This window comes from Peromyscus maniculatus, chromosome 22 (assembly GCF_049852395.1).
Source record: "Peromyscus maniculatus bairdii isolate BWxNUB_F1_BW_parent chromosome 22, HU_Pman_BW_mat_3.1, whole genome shotgun sequence".
Classification (NCBI taxonomy): Eukaryota; Metazoa; Chordata; class Mammalia; order Rodentia; family Cricetidae; genus Peromyscus; species Peromyscus maniculatus.
The window spans coordinates 18,849,117-18,867,119 of record NC_134873.1 but is presented as its reverse complement, the minus strand read 5'-3'; the positions used below and the strand labels follow the sequence as shown (position 1 = coordinate 18,867,119).

General features: G+C 44.5%; 1 protein-coding gene across 11 annotated transcripts in view; it reads right to left on the bottom strand.

The window, feature by feature from the left end:
* The window catches only part of Dtnb (dystrobrevin beta), a 212,287-nt gene that overhangs the window by 160,223 nt on the left and 34,061 nt on the right, over positions 1-18,003 (bottom strand). For all 11 annotated transcript variants that reach the window (XM_076558737.1, XM_076558738.1, XM_076558742.1 and 8 more), the window contains exons 4-5: positions 16,873-17,086; positions 1,537-1,622 (exon numbers count right to left, since the gene is read on the bottom strand). In XM_076558737.1, coding sequence (XP_076414852.1) covers positions 1,537-1,622; positions 16,873-17,086 — 300 coding nt within the window. The remainder of the gene's footprint in view (positions 1-1,536; positions 1,623-16,872; positions 17,087-18,003) is intronic.

Below are 18,003 nucleotides of genomic sequence, written 5' to 3'. Positions count from 1 at the left end.
CAGTATGGCTGACCCCTGAGCACTACAGACTTCAAATGCTAAGGGCCACTTATATAAGGATTTCTTCTTTTCTTCCTTTTTCTATTCCTTTACGGAGATTTCTTTTGAAGAAAAAAAAATGATAATATGGATGAAATTATGTTTCATTCAAACACAGAAAGTTAGAATTCTGTCTCTTTAAAAACGATGTTGATACCTGTGTGTGTGCGTCATGGAACTCACAGAGACTGGTGTGAGTTCTGGGGCCCTGTCAGGCTCTGACAAAGCACCCCGCCTCCAACACACAGAATTCCGACACTTCACTAAAACCCACGCTTGGCTTTCGTGTCTCTGAAACATGGCACCTGGTCCTAAGTGTGTGTCTCTTAGGATGCCATGGCAGTATTAACACAGTGGAGAAGAGCAGCAGCTTAAAACTGGACTCTAAATTTGGATGAATACCTTCACTGTTGCCCCCTCTATAAAGGGCAACATCTGTGTGAATATGGTGCACAGACAGACAGGCAGGCACAAACACACACACACACATACACCTAACTCAGTGACTGGATAAGTAAAACCCACAAGCAGCAAAATTAAATTGTTACAAATGGCAGCTTGTGGAAAGAGGGGGAAAACAGAAATGAAAAACAAGTAACAGAATAAGAGGAAAAACAGCTGGGAAGGGATGGGACAGGCAGGGAGGGGATCAGGCTATCAATTTCTTTCTTTTTTCTTTTTTTAATTCATTTTTTTCATTGATGTTTTGCCATGAGTGTTGTCCCCTGGAATGGGAGTTACAGACAGTTATGAGCCGCCATGTGGGTGCTGGGAATTGAACCTGGGTCCTCTGGAAGAGCAGTCGGTGCTCTTAACCTCTGAGCCATCTCTCCAGCCCCATTAAATTTTGTTTTGGTTTGGTTTGGTTTTTTGTTTTTTGAGACAGGGTTTCTCTGTGTAGCTTTGTGCCTTTCCTGGAACTCACTCTGTAGCCCAGGCTGGCCTCAAACTCACAGAGATCCACCTGCCTCTCTGCCCCTCCCAAGTGCTGGGATTAAAGGAGTGCATCACCACCACCACCACCACCACCACCACCACCACCACCACCACCACCACCACCACCAGCACCCCAGGCAATCAATTTCTAAGTAGCTGAGCCTGACTAAGGAACAATTGGATCACAGCAAAAATCAACTGGCAAAGAATGCAGTTAGTAAGAAGGCTAAACTTGTCTGAGCCTAGTAAAAGCAATTACATTTATTTTCTAACTAAAAACATAGTCATCTCCAATCACATCTTTACTAATATGGAAAGCATTTTTAAAGGATTTCTTTAATGTCAATATCATTATTCTGAACAGTTTTCTCTCTTTTAAAAACGCTAACAAGAAGTGAAGTCAGCTTATCCATCTGAACAGTGAGGGGCACAGCTCATGTATCTGGAGCCAACTGCTACAACAGAAGCTTATGCAAGGTTCTTAAAACATTCATTCGCTTAAAGCTGTTTAAACATCCTAATTTCAAAATAAAGACTTTCAAATAATAAGAAAATACTTACATCTCAATTTGTCCAGCATTTTTCCACCACACATGGTTGCTAACATAGCTTTAACTGAAAATACGGTCAACTTGCCTCGGCCCTCACTGCAAAATAAACATTAGAAATAATTGCTATCTGGAAGAACCACAAAAACAATCAAACGTATCTCTATACACTGAGCAACTAAGACATTGATTCCTGCCCTTGCATGCTTCAATTGTACCACATTTATCAACTCTGTTTTCTCAGCCTCTGTAGAACTAAGGTTCATCTACAATTGGCAGAGACAGCGAAAGCTGAGGCGGTCATCTGAAGGTGACTTTTACAAACAGCTTGTAATCTCTGTTGATCTGTAGGAAGAAACCAAGTGGACGGGCTGAAATGGACTTTCCTATCAACGAGACATTAAATCTACAGCCGGAGTGACAGCAAGTGGTCAAAACTGAAAGAGCACCCGGTTTGAATATAATTTTAAGAAATGCCCCAACATCAGGATAACAGTAGCTTATCACACTAAACACCAGATGCACGCCGATATGAAGATTTTATAGATTTTATAGCATGTACTTCTTTGTTTTTCTTGTAGTGATCTTTATGTAACAATGTTAAGTGTTTATTCTGAGAAGTTCCATCACGGCTCGGTCAAATCTTCCATTCACCACTGTGAGCAAGTGAAGGGGAACAGTAACTCTGGTTCTTTAGGACTGAGAAGATGAGAAGAACCTAAGGAAGGCTGTGTAACATCACCAGAGCGCCGTCCCTTTGGTCACACCGGCTTTCACTGCAGATGAAAACCTTCACTAGCTGGTTAACGACGGGCCTTTGTGGGTATTATAAAGTCTGTGATCGTGAGGCTTCACAGTAACTTAGAGCAAAACACCTTTGCAGTGAGGAGAGATTACCATGTGGGCTTTCAAAAAGCAAACGCCCCATTATATTCAACAGAGAATGTTTCCCAGGCTGGGGATACAGCTCAGTGTAGAGCGAGTCCTAGCCTGCCTGTAGCCCTGATTTGATCTCAATACAGGAAACACACACACACACACACACACACACACACACACACACACAGTGCTCCCTGCTTCCCGACCTTTCTTGTATTTGAAAGGATCACATCTGAGAAGAACGTGGTCTGTAAGTCATTTTTTATTACAGCTGAGTTTTTAACCATGACACCACACAGCTTATTCAAAAAACAAGAAACCCTGTAACTATCTAAAACAAGGAAGGAGTTTTTAGAAATATACAATTCTTCAGAAATAAAGGCACTGTTCTATATGTAAGGCAGTATGGGTCTGGAATGATCAGAAATGTTCCTGTCAAGCAACCATTCCATTATGCAAGAAAGGTCGGCGTCTAGAGAATCATTAGTCAATTTTAAAAAGTATGCTCTTTTTTTTTTTTTTTTTTTTTTTAAATTTTAGATAAGGTCTTCCCAGTCCTTGGTGATTTGGAACTCACTATGAAGCCCAGGCTGGCTTTGAACTTAGAGCAATCCTCCTGTGTCAGTCTCCCAAACGTCGGGATTACAGGCATGCACTACTGCACCCAACTCAAAAGCGTGGACCTTCAGAAGGATCAAAACCATGCCCGGATAAAAGTCCAACCAGCGGCATGAGAACTGATGGGTCTGAGGCTTACACCCCGAGGACGCTGAGGAAGCTGAACGCAGCTTAGAACAGCAGCGATCAACCTTCCCGAGGCCACCGCCCTTTAGTGCAGTTCTCACGTGCTGACTCCCACCCGGAATATTTTTGTTGTTACTTGGAAATTGTACTCTGGCTACTGTTATGAATCGTAATGTAAATATCTGGGTTTTCCGATGGTCTTAGGTGATCTCCGTGAAAGGGTCACAACCCACGGGCTGAGAACCACAGGCCTAGAGCAAAAGCACAGACCCTGAGAAATGCTTAAGAAAGAATGCTCCCCACCCCACCCCCGACCTATCACAACTACAGATCTCACAGTGACTATTAACAATGGTTCCGATAGGATAGCGAAGGAATTATTGTCTTATAAGTCTTCGTGTGTCTGAGGTTATCTAGACAGAACAAGTGAGAGAGTTGGTGCAGGAATACAATTACTACTTTTATGTCAACTGGGCCCTTAACAAATGAGACAATACACACGGGGGACAGGGGAGTAAGGAGATAAAACTGTTCCCTTCTTTCCCCAAAGAATCCACATAGTCAAGAATCCTAGAATATGGCTGAAGTCAACGCCTGCATGTCTCATTGAACTTGGAGAAGTCAAGCTGGAGCCTAAGAACTTGAAGAATGTTTGCCTAGTATGAACTCAAGTCCTGGGTTCAGTTCCCGGCACCACATACACCAGGTGTGGTGGGGGACCACACAGCTGTGGTCTCAGCGCTCAGGAGGTGGTGGGAGGAATTTAAGGCCATTTAAAAATAAACAAATCCAAGAAAAACCGCTCTCCGCAGCGGACAGCAAGGCGAGGCTTGGTAGCACACACCTGAATTGCATCTATACGGAAGGCGTTGAGGCTGTAAGTTGGTGGCCAGCCCGAATGTAGCCAGAATCTGTCTCAAAATAAAAATCAAAAGGGGCTGGAGACGTAGCTCAATGGCAGAACACTCGCCTCGTAATCCCTAGAATTAAAGGGGGGAAGCCAAGCAGAGACAGGATAAAGTGCGTGCCAGAGTACAATGGAGAAAATGTTAAAAAGGAGAGAGAAAGCGGAGCCGGAGAGAGATGGCTCAGTGGTTAAGAGCTCTGGCTGCCATTCCAGAGGGTCTGGCTTTGATTTCCAGCACCCACATGGTGGCTCACAACCCTTTGCCGCTCCAGTTCCAGGGGATCTGAGGACACCGCACACATGTGCTGCACAGGCACACACGCCAGCAAAACCTCCACACACGTAAAATAAACTTAGAAAAAAGAACCGCTGCATCTCCACACATGTTCTGTGCATGCAGAAACCATCTGTAAAGGGATACAGAGAATAACAGCTTGACTCCATGACGGGAGGCGGGCAACGGCCTTAACGGAAGAAGAACTTGATCCCTTCTCACTGGAAAAAGGGTTCTCACGTCCAATTTATGACTACAGGGGGGGAAAGTAAAACAACAAATTAAATTCCAAGCAAGAAAATGGAAAATGAATATGAACAAAAGCTGAAATTAATGAAACTGAAAATAAAAGTAGGGAAAAAAAAACTAAGAAAAGCAAAGAGCTAGTGTTTGGGCAGATCACTAATTATACCAATAAATCTCTAGCAAACCTGTGAAGAAAAAAGATACAAAATACCAAATTAAGAATGAAACCGGGCAGGGCTTGGAAAATGGCTCCATGAGTAAAGAGCTTAATAAGTGAGCATGAGGACCTGAATTAGGACCCTTGGCGCCCATGTGAAAAGCCAGGTGTGGTGGCATGTGTCTGTAACCCCAGCAGGAGGGGGCGGGGACATGAGGATCAGTTCAATTCTGACACCATCTACCTAGTAGACAGGCTGAAGACTCCGTCTCTTGGACTTGAGAAGCCAGCTCCAAGAAGTAGGTAGGTGGTTAACACGTACATCTGACTGGCTAGAAATCAGGAGTCCCTGTAACTCCCTCCATGGATTTGACCGACTCACAGAACTTAGGGAAACTATTTTTGTTCACACGTTTACTCATAGGGGACACGATGAAGGAGACAGATGAATAGAGGGGTGTGAAAAAGATCCACAGGATCTATGTGAGAATGGGCACAGAGCTCTTAGGCCCTCCTTAGGCAACGAGTACATTCAGCCATCCAGAGGCTCTCGAACTCAGTTCTCTGGAGTCGCACACATGGCTGACTAAGTCATTGGACGCTGGCGTCTGACTCAACCTTCAGGTCCTCTTTCATGCCCCAGGCTGGGGACTGGAGCTGCAAGTTCCAACTGTACTCAAACAGACCGGGCGCCCTGGGCCCCCTGGCAACCAGCTTCCATTCTGAGGTTACCCAGGAGCCCATCAGGAGTCGCCTGATTAGAACAATAGATGCTCTTGCTCGGGAGGTTAACAATTTGGGAACTGGATCAGATATGCCCATTACTTAGAAAACTGGTCAGTTAGCAGCATCCAAGACTAACTACCAGGACAGAAGATGACCTCAGCTCTACCATCAGCAAGAGTAGCAGCTCTTCCTCAGGAACGAGACACTAAACATAAAAACAAGAGATTCCCCTAGTGCCCTCAGCTCACAGATACTGCCAGGGGTGAGGACACAGGTCAACATGCATATCATTATTTCACACGTCTAAAAGTCCTGACGGAATATTTTTATAGGAATCAAAACAACTGTGGGTCTTTCGAGTTCTCCTTTAGAAGATATCTGAGTATACCATCTGGGTAACTAAAGCTCACCCTTACTTTTTTTTCTTTTTTTGTTTTTTTCGAGACAAGGTTTCTCTGTGTAGCTTTGTGCCTTTCCTAGAACTCTATAGCCCAGGCTGGCCTCAAACTCACGGAGATCTGCCTGCCTCTGCCTCCAAAGTGCTGAGATTAAAGGCGTGCACCACCACCACCACCGCCCGGTGCTCATCGTTATTTTTAAAACTCTTCCCATTATTTCAAAAATGCATCCTAAGCTGAGGACAGCCAACACAATGTTCAGGGTGCCTAGCTACAGCTTACACATTCTGAATCCTAAAGATTTAGCATTTCTCCTTAAATTAACTTCCCTCACACTTACGATGATCCTTGATCTTAAATAGCCCTACTTTTCTCAGTACTTAAAAATCTTGAACTAGCACTGGAGAGATAGCCCAGTGGTTAGAACACTGACTACATTCCCAGAGAAGCCAGGTTCAATTCCCAGCACCCACATGACAGCTAACAAGCATCTGTGACCCCAGTGCCAAGGGATGTTAAGGCCTCCTCTGGCCTCTGTGGGTACTGCATGCACACATGCAAGCAAGACACCCATCACATAAAATAAAAATAAGTTGCCAAAACATTTTTAAAACCTTCTTTAACTGTATTTATATATTCTCTCTCTCTTAATATTTTATCATAATAGCCGCCGGGCAGTGGTGGCGCACGCCTTTAATCCCAGCACTCGGGAGGCAGAGCCAGGTGGATCTTTGTGAATTCAAGGCCAGCCTGGTCTACAGAGCGAGATCCAGGAAAGGTGCAAAGCTACACAGAGAAACCCTGTCTCGGGGGAAAAAAAATTATCATAATAAAAGATTAAAGAATAATAAAGGATATTTTGTAAATATCTTTTGGGCTCCAAATCTCACTTTTTTTCCCTTTGTTCAAAGAGACAAAATAACATCCATTCCTTGCTAGGGAACAGAAACTGATGTCATCTGTACAAAGAGAAGGAAAATGTAATAGCTTCTAGCTACTAGCAAGAGAGACAGCTCAAACGTCAGCTCTCCAGTGGAGGCAAATGCAACCTCCACAAAGTCAGCACAGTAACTCTGACTGATACCAGGGCATTTTACTTCTAAAAATCATTCTAGAAATTAGTACTGACACAGCATTCTCCTAATCTTCAAAACACCTTAGAAACACTATGCTAAAATACTTTGTATCCTCTATTCTAAATATTCTGTAACCTGATTGTTACATATAGTATTCCTAGACCCAATATTCGAATATAGGGGGGAAAAGATAAAATTCTTGATTAATTTGGTGTTCTAGAGCAGCACTCAAACACTGTTCATCAGGACTCCTACTAAAGCCGGGCGGTGGTGGTGGTGGTGGCGGTGGTGGCGCAGCCTTTAATCTCAGCACTCGGGAGACAGAAGCAGGTGGACTTCTGTGAGCTCAAGGCCAGCCTGGTCTACAAAGCTATAGAGTGAGACCCTGTCTCAAAAAATAATTAAAAAAAAATAAAAATAAAAATAAAACCCCTCTGCTTGCCCCCTCTTCACTATTTGCTTGCTAAACCCGACTTCAGCACCGATCTTTGTCATGAACACTGTTCTTGGCTCCTTCCATATATGAACAGTTAGTTCCCCAAGCAGAGAGGGCGCTGCTTTCATTTTTCTGACGTTTCTTTTAAAGCTCGGTATTTCTCCTCTACAATTAGGGGCAAGGGAGAGAAACTGGAGTCACGTAGAAGCGATACCCTATGATTATGCACTTCATCTAACTGGGTCTTTCTGGGAAGAACTCGCTCTTGATCCTTCCCACCCCACATATAGAATTACTCCGTGGACACTGCACAAGCTCCCTTAGAACTCTGAGCCGTCAGCAGCCGCTTGCCTGCCAAAGCCTGTTTATGGCCAAACCTCCCAAAGGTCCGTGTTTTACCACTTCTGATGTAAAACACAAGCTTCCCTCACAATTCGTTCTTTGCAAGCAAGATTTGGAAAAAGTTTCGGCACAAACCACGTAACTCACGGACACGGCCTATCGGAGCTGAGAGCTGATGAGTGGGTCAACAGTTTAAGTGTAACACCAGAGTCCATATTAGCCCTATCCAAAGACTAAAATGAGAGGATGGGAAGCAGCTTGTTATTTTAGCCCCACCCAAACAGCAGCCTGCACCAAGCACCCATCCCCACAAGGAGCACGGTAGGTCTCTACCTTAGACAACTCCATGATTCACTGCCACACACCTATCACTTTACAGACTGACAATAAACCTCGTGTGACTCCTAAAAGGGGTTCTTAATATCCAACACTGAGACAACACCATTATTACTCGGGGCCAGGCTAGGCAGACAGTGAATCAGATGAATAAACAGTGATGTTTTAACCCACAGGCACCTTCAGAGGCACCGGCAAGCCTCACCTGTGCCCTTTGCCTGGGAGCTGTTACGTTCTCTTTACGGAAGCCTCAAATTCTGTCTCTTGGTTAACTAACCCCATCTGGGCGAGTGGCCTGCGGTACCTAGCAAGAGTCTGATGTTCCACTTAATATTTCTGAAGCGAGACTCCCGGGACCATTTTTCACTTAAATGAACTGTTTCTTCATCTGTAGCAAACAATTGTGGGTGCTGCCAGCCATAAATTAGTACTTCTTATATGAAAATAGATTTGTACTTTAGAAACACTGTTACCAGTCCAATTATGCAATGTTGCTAAAAGAGCTCTTCTCTTTGATTTCCAGAAACACATATTTTTCCAATTAATCATAACTTTAAATACTTCACAGTGAATGGATTGTGCAATAATCAACTGCAAGTCGAGAATCCACTTAACAAAAAAGTCACACAGCTTAATCGAGAAAAATCAACTGCAGATATTACTCGATTTTCTCCCAGCCACCTGCAGCTTTTCATTTCGGTCTCGCAGACCCCAGTAGGAACCCAGCACTGCGCTTACTAAGGAATAAAGACACAAAGTAGACCTGTGTCCTCAGAGAGTTCCAATCTCATCTGTTCACTGATGTGCTCTTAATAAGGCATCACATAAATGAAACCCAAAACAATTACACAGCCAAGAACTACAGGTCCCCAAAGGGATCAAAGTGGGGCTGGTGAGGTTAAGGAAAAGGACAGCCTGGGTAAAACCTGAGGTAAACTCTGAGAGAGGGAAAAGATTTGGAAGAAAAAGGGACGGAACTCTTGAGGTAGAGTCAGGCAGAGCTAGGAGCTCCACCTGTATAAAGAGAGAAATAAACACTCCATGTGGGGAAAAGAAGTACCTTAGAGAGAGGGGAGGTACAGGGGTGGGAGAGGGGAGGACTTCTTGGGAGCCCGGTGTGGGCAGAGATGAGGACCGGAACAAGAGATGAGTCTTGGAAGAGTTCTGAGGTGAAGTCACAGAGTTATCAGGTTCATTTGGAGAGTTCTCATCAGAGACAGAATATATATATATTCTTTTTTTTTTTTTTTTTTTTGGTTTTTCGAGACAGGGTTTCTCCGTGTAGCTTTGCACCTTTCCTGGGACTCACTTGGTAGCCCAGGCTGGCCTCGAACTCACAGAGATCCACCTACCTCTGCCTCCCGAGTGCTGGGATTAAAGGTGTGCGCCATCACCGCCCGGCCAATATTCATATATATATATATATATATATATATATATATATATATGAATCGAAAACAATACACTTAGAAAAGGTATTTGTCTAGCCCTTTCTTTAACAACATTAAAAAAAATGTTGTGATACAAATGCAAAAGAAGAAACAAAAACAAAATCTGAAATATTGGCTAGTGTTCAAACCTTTGTACCTTTGCCTCTCCCTATATCAGGCTGACTTGTGGAGGAAAAGCTATACAACTCCAGAATAAGAAATGAGGGCGTACCGGGTGGTGGTGGTGGTGGTGGTGGTGGTGGTGGTGGTGGTGGTGGTGCACGCCTTTAATCCCAGCTCTTGGGAGGCGGAGGCAGGCGGATCTCCATGAGTTCGAGGCCAGCCTGGTCTACAGAGCAAGCTCCAGTACAGCCGTGAAGGTTGCTACCCAGAGAAACCCTGTCTTGAGAAAGAAGTGAGGGTGCTTCCGGGTCACATGCTTCTGCTCCCAGGTGACCCTGTTGCAGAGGCTCAGTGTGGCTCAGCTCACCTGTCACAGCAGCAGCATGTGGGCAGCATGTCACACGATGCACAAAGTGCTCTCATCAGGACACACAGGTGGTGGTACCCAGTCTGGCAGGATGCAGTGATGACACCAGACCTCCTCCCCTGGCCCTCAAGACAGCTGTCTTTTTACACTAGGTTCTCCCTCAGGATCACACTGCTCTACAACAGCCAACGCCACTCGCTCGAGCTTCACCGTGCCCTGGAAAATTCCACAATACCTGGAATCGCTCTTTCCATGCGAGAGACTCTGGGATTTCTGAGGGAGGACCCAGGTTACTTGAAGCTCAACCTAAAGATGGTGGTGTGAAAAGGACATCAGGGCCTCGGGCAAGGGCAGAATCAGAATTGGAAGGGAGGTCATCCTGGACTTCCAGGGTCTCTAGGCACCTGGCAGAAGCTCATACATATCCCCGCCTAGAGAAACAGTTCCCAAGATCTCAAATAACTGTCATATAATAACCATTAAAATAGTAATGGTATTATGTAACATTCGGCATATAATAAATAAAAATAACTCAGCTAGGAAGACAGTACACATAAAAAATAGAAACAATAAATAATACAAAAATCACCATATAAAATCCAGATATTAGGCTGAAGCACAGGTATAGAGAGAATTAAGCTTATCATATTCGAGGAATAAGAGACAGCGATGAAATATTTGGCAGAGAACAGGATTTTTTTTTTTTAACTTTCAAAAATCTGACACAGAGATTCTCAAACTAAAAAGAAAATCATTAAAATTTACACTAAGAGGCTTAAACATAGACCAGGTGCACATCTATAAAAAATAAGTACCAGGAAAATATACTAGAAGGAAAAAAGCCAGAACAAAGCCAGAAAAAGAGGAAATAAGGCAAATTCACAAAAGATGATAAGAGAGAATATGAAGGATATAAGAAGGAACACTATACATAATTTAAATTTTCACAGAGGGGGAGAAGACTTTAAGGAATTATGAAAATAGCCAGGTGGTAGTGGTTCATGCCTTTAATCCCAGCACTCGGGAGGCGGAGGCAGGTGGATCTCTGTGAGTTCCAGGACAGGCTCCAAAGCTACACAGAGAAACCCTGTCTCAAACCCCCCTCCCCTGCCAATAAAAAGAATTGCGATCTCAGCAAAACATGGCAATCTCAAACAACCTACTGCAAAAACCTAAACAAAATACAAGCAGGATAAACACAAAGACAATCACATCATGGCTATATCATTCTAGTTTTAAAAAACATTCTTTTTAATCTTAAAGGTTGCAAGAGACAGATTAATGTCAATGAAGCCAAGACGACATATTTGGTTGACCTCCCAACAGAAGCAACAAAAACAGAAAGAGCTGGGCATGGTAATGCACACCTTTAATCTCAGCAGTCCAGAGGCAAAAGCAGGTGGATCTGTGAGATAGAGCTAGCCTGGTCTACTTATCAAGTTTCAAGACAGCCAGAACTGCCTGGTAAGAGCCTGTCTCAAAAAAAACCACCACCGAAAAGAAGTAACATTCTTAAAATGTTGAAGAAGACCATGATCAATCAATAACTGCATGCCACATGAAAATATCTTTAAGAATAAAAAAAAAAAAATGGGGCTGGAGAGATGGCTCAGAGGTTAAGAGCACTGGCTGCTCTTCCCGAGGTCCTGAGTTCAATTCCCAGCAACCACATGGTGGCTCACAACCATCTGTAATTTGATCTGGTGCCCTCTTCTGGTGTGTAGACGGAATACTGTATACATAATAAATAAGTAAATCTTAAAAAAAAAAGAATAAAAAAATGATGAAAATACATAAAACTATGACACGCACAAAGGAAATGCTTCAGGCAGAAGGAAGCCGTTGCTAATGACAGCAGTCCTGAGTAAACTCAAAAACCAAACAGATGGCGATTCTTTATGCAATTAACATTGTTTAACTTTTCATAAACATACTCATGAATTAAATGATGTTGATGCTATTTTTTAAAAGATTTATTATTTATGCATGCTGTGTTCTGTCTGCATGTACACCTACAAGCCAGAAGAGGGCACCAGATCTCATTACAGATGGTTGTGAGCCACCATGTGGTTGCTGGGAATTGAACTCAGGACCTCTGGAAGAGCAGCCAGTGCTCTTAACCTCTGAGCCATCTCTCCAGCTCCCTGTTGATGCTATTTAAAAAAAAAAAAAAAAAAAAAAAAAAAAAAAAACCAAGCCTAGGGCTGTTGAGTCTGGGTGAAGGCCTAACTGAGTTACAGCCCCACACGGTAGAAGGAGAGAGTCGACTCCTGTAGACGGTCCTCTGACCTCCACACACTCACCACAGTTCAAATACATATGATGAATAAGTATGAGAACAACACAAAAACGTTAATGTCCACTCAGTAGCCAGGCGTGGTTATGTGTACACTTAGAACCCCACCATTTGGGAGCCAGAGGCAAGAGGACTGCGAGTTAGAGCCCAGTCTGGGCTACTGGAGAGAAACTTTCAAAAAACAATAAATCTGCTCTTCCAACTGACCTACGTGCGATTCCCAGCACCCATGTGGTGGTTCCCAATCATCTGTAACAGGGGCTCTGATGCCCTCTCCTGGCCTGCAAAGCCCCCAGGAATGCATGTGGTGCACAGACATAACACTTCGGGGGGGGGGGGGGGGGGGGGGGAACACACACACAGATAAAATAATAATAATAGTAAAAAAAATGCTAAATATCTGCTTAGTTTTAGAGATATACAAAACAAAAATGCACAGTCACAATAATATAGACATAAATAAAAATACATTACCCAGGAAAAGAATTATAATAGTGACATTTAATATTAGGCTATGAAACCAAAAGCACAGGCTGTCATCATTAAGTTATAAAGACAAAGAAAGGAAGACAGACATGAAATAATTTTAAGGGCTCTCACTCTTAAGTCTTTAAGTTATACAATGTATAGCAGTCTTTTTACAACTAACAACAACAAAAGCCAGGATAGTGACACATGCCTTTAATCCCAGCCTTCAGGAGGCAGAGGCAGAGGATCTCCGTAAAGTTCCAGGCCAGCCTGGGCTACATAACTAGACCTTGTCTTTAAAAATAAGTAAGCCAGGTGGTGGTGGCGGCGGCGGCGGCGGCGGCGGCGGCGGCGGCGGCGGCGGACACCTTTAATCCCAGCACTCGGGAGGCAGAGGCAGGCGGATCTCTGTGAGTTTGAGGCCAGCCTGGGCTACAGAGTGAGTTCCAGGACAGGCTCCAAAGCTGTACAGAGAAACCCTGTCTCAAAAAAAAAAAAAAAAAAAAAAGAAGTCACTGCCAGTGTTCCGATCCTTGAGGTTGACAGTGAGTGCATGATTTTATTATTTCTAGGAATGAATGAATGGAATGAATGAATGAATGAATGAATGAGGGAGGGAAGACGTATATACAAAAAAAAAGTTAGTGAAGAGCACTGCATCCGCTCAGGAGAAGCTGAGGACGGCTCAGATGGTGGGCGGCTCGGATGGTGTGGGTCAGGAATCTACAGGGAGGTACATAGATGGGAGAGCTGATCAGGAGGGAGATGTGACAGAAAGAACTCAGTACTGATGACTGCGTGTGGACTCTGGGAGGCGACAACTTGAGTGACTCTCGGGTGTCAAGTTTCAGGAACTGCCAGGCACTTGGGCCATTTCCTGACAAAGGCACCCACAAGCTTACAGTGTGCATGAGGTTCCGCGGCAATGGGTACCAAGCCATAGAATAGCTCACTGGACACCTAGGTCATCCACGCTCACCACATGGAGGCCTACAGTCAGGGTCAGAACTAAACAACCCTGTGCCCCAGGGGTACACACCCTGACAGCCTGAGTATAAGACAGAACCCTTGCATGACATACTTCTTAAGGGCACAGGTCGGGAGGGAAGCCTGGGTACTTCTGTTTGATGTTCAGAAAAGCTGGCTCTTCCCCTCTCTCCCTTTACCTAGGTGTGGAAGGAGGAAGGAGGCTTTGGTAGGACCCGATGGCAGGCATCCTTCTGAAGTCAGCCCAAGAATAAAGCTGACACCAGAAGAGGACTATGTGGTGATATTGTGTCCCCCAATATATTGTGCACCCTAATAAACTTATCTGGGGTCAGAGAACAGAACAGCCACTAGACACAGAGGCTAGAAAATGGTGGCACATACACCTTTAATCCTAGCATTCCAGAGGCAGAGATCCTCTGGATCTCTGTGAGTTCAAAGCCACACTGGAAACAGCCAGGCATGGTGACTCACGCCTTTAATCCCAGGAAGGGATGGCAGGAAGCAGAAAGGTATGTAAGGCATGAGGACCAGGAACTAGGCTGGTTAAGCTTTTAAGCTTTTAGCAGCAGTTCAGCTGAGATCCATTCAGGTGAGGACACAGAGGCTTCCAGTTTGAGGAAACAAGATCAGCTGAGGAATTGGTGAGGTGACCTTATCTGTGGCTTGTGTTCGTCTCTCTGATCTTCCAGCATTCAAACAAGCTGGCTCCTGGTTTGTTTTTATTAATAAGACCCTTTAAGATTCATGCTACAGGACTAAGCCAGGAGCAGCTCCAGGGAACGCGGCCAGAGCCAGATGCAGAGGAAACCCGGGCTGGCTTCCCTGTAGGCCCCTGTTATCTTGGACTTTCTAGGCCTGGGATCTAAGTCGCTAAACTAACACACTGGCAGGAAACAGAAAGGGGGTTGTAAGTAACAGCCCCAGAATGTAAATGTGGCAGGAAATGATGCAGCCTCGCCATCTCTGCATACTAGGAACACGGATTTCCTTGCATGGCTCTCTCATGGGCCTCTCAGCTTGGCCAGACCACAGGACATCAGCACCTGTGGTGTGAGGGACCGCAGGGATGAAAATGGGTTTGTGATTGTTTTCATTCCTCTTTGTGGCTTTCACTCAGTCCTACACACAGACGCCTGCTCTTTCTTAGTTCTCAAACAGTATTTAAAACTCTCATCTTTTTGTTTTGTTTTGTTTTTCAAGACAGGGTTTCCTGGAACTCGTTCTGTAGCCCAGGCTGGCCTCGAACTCACAGAGATCCGCCTGGCTCTGCCTCCCGAGTGCTGGGATCAAAGGCGTGCGCCACCACCCGGCAAAACTCTCATCTTTTAAAAAAGTAAAATAAAATAAATCCTCAGAAAATATTCACTTAAGGAATAAAATCCTATACTCCAATTGTCCCTAGCATGTATGGGAGTTTTATAATCTACAATACCACTCAGAAAACATTTGGACAAAAATACTGACTATAAATCTGAAGGCAAAAAGAAATTAAGAACAATTAATTATTGAATTCAATTTCTAATTTTAAGGAATTATGAATACAAAATATGAAAGACTCAATTAAAATATGTGACTAGGTAATCTACATATCAAAGGAATGCCCCAGCCTAAGCAATAAATACGCCCATTCAATAAAATGGCTAAACTTTGAAGGATTTAATAATCAGATCCTTTCTTGTTTCCAGTACAAGGATACCAATTTTAAACTTCTGGAGAGCTAAGTTCTTACCAGATCTCAGCATTAGTAAAGACGTGATAACATATTCTGACATCCAATGTCAGGTGTAGACATACTGGCCTGAAGATTACCAAGACCCCCTCTAACATAGTGCACCCCTTCCTCTTCATCTCTCTGCATCCACTAGTTCTGTCCGGCCTGCTCTTCCACTCATGTCCCCTCTCTCTCTCTCTCTCTCTCTTTCTCTCTCTCTCTCTCTCTCTCTCACACACACACACACACACACACACACACACACACACACACACACACACCATCTTTTGGCAGTACTGGGGAATGAACCAGGAGAGTTCTACACAGCCCTTCTCTGTTTCTTCTGATAAACTGTCTAGTTATTCTCCCCACCTCCGTGTGTGTGTGTGTGTGTGTGTGTGTGTGTGTGTGTGTGTGTGTGTGTGGTTGTGTGAGGCCATGCCTGCACACGCAGAAGCCGGAGGCGCACAGCAGGAGACCTCTAGCTCCACCTTCCTGCCTTGAGACCGAGAAGGCCAGGTGACTATCATGACAGGCCCTAATAACACAGTTAAGAACTGGGCCTCAGTTCACAAACAAAGGACAATCAATCACCAATGCCCCTGACACTAGACAAGGACCATACGTAAGCCTGGGCCGACTCCCCTTGCCCCCCAACCACCACCACCCCACGGGTAATAACCAAATAAGGACAAAGCCTGGGACTTGTTCAGACTTGCCTGAGAATGGAAAAGCTATACCCCTAAGAAGCCCCTAGCTAGCCCTGGCCAATCAGGGCCATGATCAAATGCTAAGTCACAAGGAACACCAATTTCTATCAAGGGTTTGAGATTGCAAGAGAATGCATCCATCCAAACCCCATGGTCAACAGAAGCACAGTGAGAAGAGACAGGAACTCTTGGCTCCTGGAACAGAACCAGTCCCCCACATTCCACCCTTCGGGACTGGCTTGACTCTGCTTTGCCTTTTATAACTGAGGAAATCCTTTCCACTTGAATTTCGCTACACTCAAATGGTCTCTTGCTCTTCTTGCAAAGTCTACCGCACTGTGTGTCAAACTGAAAAAGTCTGAAACTGATTCTTAGCCGTTCAGGAGAAAACTTCAGTCTACAGGCATTTGGTGTTGCAGAGTAAAGAAAGATTAGCCTTAAAGTCAACTAGAAAGCCACATCAGCATGTTCAAAGCTTACGCATGTTCCTTAATTCTTGGAGAGCGAACAGGTCTGCTAAAGGGCCTATCATTTTACCCGACGATATGACTCAAGTGGGTGATTCCCCATCTGGGACAGACCTGTGGCACACCAGAGGCCAGCAGTGACTGTCCGGAATGTGGGAGGACGTAGGCTACGAGTAATTCACCCCAACTAAGCGGTCAGCAAGGTGGTGTGGAGGGGGCCGTGAGGAGACGGGCACCAGTTAAAAGTGAGCGTGTGAGGTACTAGCCTGTCATAGGCGGCGATCATAAAGTTGAGGAGGAGGCTGATGGACTGCTCCACGCTGATCTGGTGAGTAGAAGGAAGGCGCTTGTTCAGCTGATAGTAGATGGAGGAGATGACGGTCTCGAGGCGGGACACGCTGATCTCAGTGGTATGGTCCAGGGTGTTAAGGCCATTGTCTCGGAAAGCTTCGATCATGTTCCAGATATCAACGAGATGAACTAAACCAAAGAAAATAAACTGTCAACCATTTTAAAGGACAGTGCCACCCCACACCTGGACATTTAAACTGAGCAACTCTTTTTTTTTTTTTTTTTTTTTTTTTTTTTGGTTTTTCGAGACAGGGTTTCTCTGTGTAGCTTTGCGCCTTTCCTGGGACTCACTTGGTAGCCCAGGCTGGCCTCGAACTCACAGAGATCCGCCTGGCTCTGCCTCCCGAGTGCTGGGATTAAAGGCGTGCGCCGCCACCGCCGCCCGGCGTAAACTGAGCAACTCATTTTTTAAGCTTAAAATAAAGAGAGACTCAGCTGGGAGTGAGTGGTGGCGCGCATCTTTAATCCCAGCACTTGGGAGGCAGAGGCAGGCGGATCTCTGAGTTTGAGGCCAGCCTGGTCTACAGAGCAAGTGCCAGGTAAGTCAGGGCTACATAGAGAAATGTTAACTTGAAGGTTAAAAAAAAAAAAAGGAAAAAGACAAGACAGAAACTCCTTAGACAACAGAGGAACCCATTCCACGACAGGATATAGAATGTTCATTATGGATATCAAGGAGCTGCCCCAGAACAGGGCTGACCACCTGAGACTTCCTTCAAATAACTGGTGTTTCAGGTCTTTGTAAATAGTGATCTATGTGACCTCTATCAGTTGATGATATGAAAGGAAAAATATATCAAGAATTATTCCTAAAAACTTTCCTCTTTTAAAACAAATATTTGCTACATTGATTTAAGTGTAGGGCTATTGGTATGTATGTGGGTGGATATGTGCATGCTATGGCACACGTATAGAGGTCAAAGGGCAATATTTAAGAGTTGATTCTCTTCTTTCACCCTGTGGACTCTGGGGATTCAACTCATGGCACCCATCAAGCTTGGTGACAAAAAAGTGCCTTTAACCACTGAGCCAGCCCAATTTTCAGC